Source organism: Acanthamoeba castellanii (assembly GCF_000313135.1).
Source record: "Acanthamoeba castellanii str. Neff unplaced genomic scaffold scf7180000084589, whole genome shotgun sequence".
Taxonomy (NCBI): Eukaryota; Discosea; order Longamoebia; family Acanthamoebidae; genus Acanthamoeba; species Acanthamoeba castellanii.
Window position 1 is genome coordinate 7056 of NW_004457549.1, and position 1559 is coordinate 8614.

The 1559-nt window shown below is 56.5% G+C and overlaps 2 protein-coding genes across 2 annotated transcripts in view; both read right to left on the reverse strand.

The window, feature by feature from the left end:
- Nucleotides 1-16: 16 nt before the first annotated feature.
- Nucleotides 17-439, reverse strand: ACA1_049750 (cysteine proteinase; the record flags this gene model as incomplete). The annotated part of the gene is made up of 2 exons (XM_004341915.1): nt 17-161; nt 291-439. Coding segments are annotated over 2 exons (294 nt in total), but the record flags the coding sequence as incomplete, so codon positions are not given.
- A 922-nt stretch (nt 440-1361) lies between these two features.
- The window catches only part of ACA1_049760 (phosphate regulon sensor kinase PhoR), a gene marked incomplete at both ends in the record, with an annotated part of 1589 nt that continues 1391 nt past the window's right edge, over nt 1362-1559 (reverse strand). Inside the window, one exon of the mRNA XM_004341916.1 lies at nt 1362-1500. Within this exon, the coding sequence (XP_004341964.1) occupies nt 1362-1500 (139 nt within the window). The remainder of the gene's footprint in view (nt 1501-1559) is intronic.

The window sequence follows — 1559 nt, forward strand, 5'->3', positions numbered from 1 at the left end:
CGAGTCCCGTGTAGACGCGGCCGATCTCGTCCTCGGTCATGTCACCGAGGTCGTTGATGGCGAGGGTGAAGCTGGCATTGGCGTTGGCGTTGAAGTGCTCGACGTAGGCATAGTTGTCGCGCCACGTGTCGTACCTGAAGGCGAACTCATGGCTCGCATAGCTGCGTCCGTGGTACCTGAGGGTAATGCGACGGTAATGTCAGCCGACGGAGTCAAGAAAAAGAACGAAGCCAAAAAGAACGAAGCCAAAAAAGCGAAGGCCCATTGGGGCAGGGGGAGGGGAGTGGTACCTAGCCCAGTTGTTGAAGTACTGGCGGTTGGTGGCGCTGTCCTGGAGAAGATCGTAGGCGCGCTCATTGAAGCGAGGGCTGATGGCCGCGCTCAAGACGGCGAGCGAGAGCATGAGGCAGGCCAGCGGGATCAAGTACTTGGTGTTCATGATGATGAAGGTGGATGGTTGAAGGAGGGGGAGGGGTAGATGGAGAGCGCTTGGACTTTGTACTTCTTCTTCGAGTAGTAGTTCTGTTGAGGGTGTTCAACAGAAGCTGCCTGAGTGTGTGGTGAAGAGAAGACAAGTGAGGATTAGGTTGGCCGGGCTGGCCTTTTATACCAGACCTCGGGCTGCGCGTTCGGAGTGGAGGGGAGCCTCGATAGCGGGGGAAGCGAGCCGGTAGTACAGCCCCACCGGGGTATACGGCCTCGTTGCCATGCGTCCCTTGTATAGTTCACATCCTCCACCAACATTAAGTGCGCATAACCATGGAATGTATGGAACAGACCCTGCATTCCATGGGGAGCCTTGTTCACATTCCACCGAGTGTGGCGGCCCTCATACTACGCTCTGTGCGATGGAAGCGAGGCGCCGATGTGGTGGGTAGTATAGGGGACCATCGCACCATGGTACCAGCCAAGCCCGCGGACCTGGCCCGCCTCTGTTTTGGCGCGTTGTCCCTGTTCGCCGCCGAGCTTCTCGCGCCGCGTGGTGGACATACGCTTCTCTGTCAACTCTCCTCACCTGTCTCCCGTTGTCTGTTCGACCGAAACAAAACTCCTAATATCTGTCGACAAATTTTTTTCTACCGTGATTTCTCAACGATTTCTTTTGCGACCTTCCGAAATCTACGGTCTCGGGCCGCAGGTTACGCGGTGGTCCCTTGCCCATCGAGTCCTCTTGTCTTGCGGTCTTGGTGCAGGTTCCTGTCCTGGCGTGCCTTCATCAGCCGTCGATCGCTGGACGGACCCTGAATGCAACAAACGCCCGCCCACTCCTGTGTATCTCGTCTGTTTTGTTGATAATCATGAATAATAATGATATTATATTGAACAATGTTGTTCACTGCTTTTTCTTTGCGGGTGGGACGTCAAGCGGTGGTCCTGCACTCGAAGGGCACATCGCCGCTACCGCCGATAAGCGTGGCCTTCACCTCCTCCTCTTCTTCTTCGTCGCTGTTGTTGTTGCTGTTGCTGTTGCTACTGGTGATGCTGCAATCGCTGTCGTCGCTGGTGGAGGGGGCAGGGTGGCGATCAGGCCGCCACAGGGCGCGTCGGGTCGTTGCACC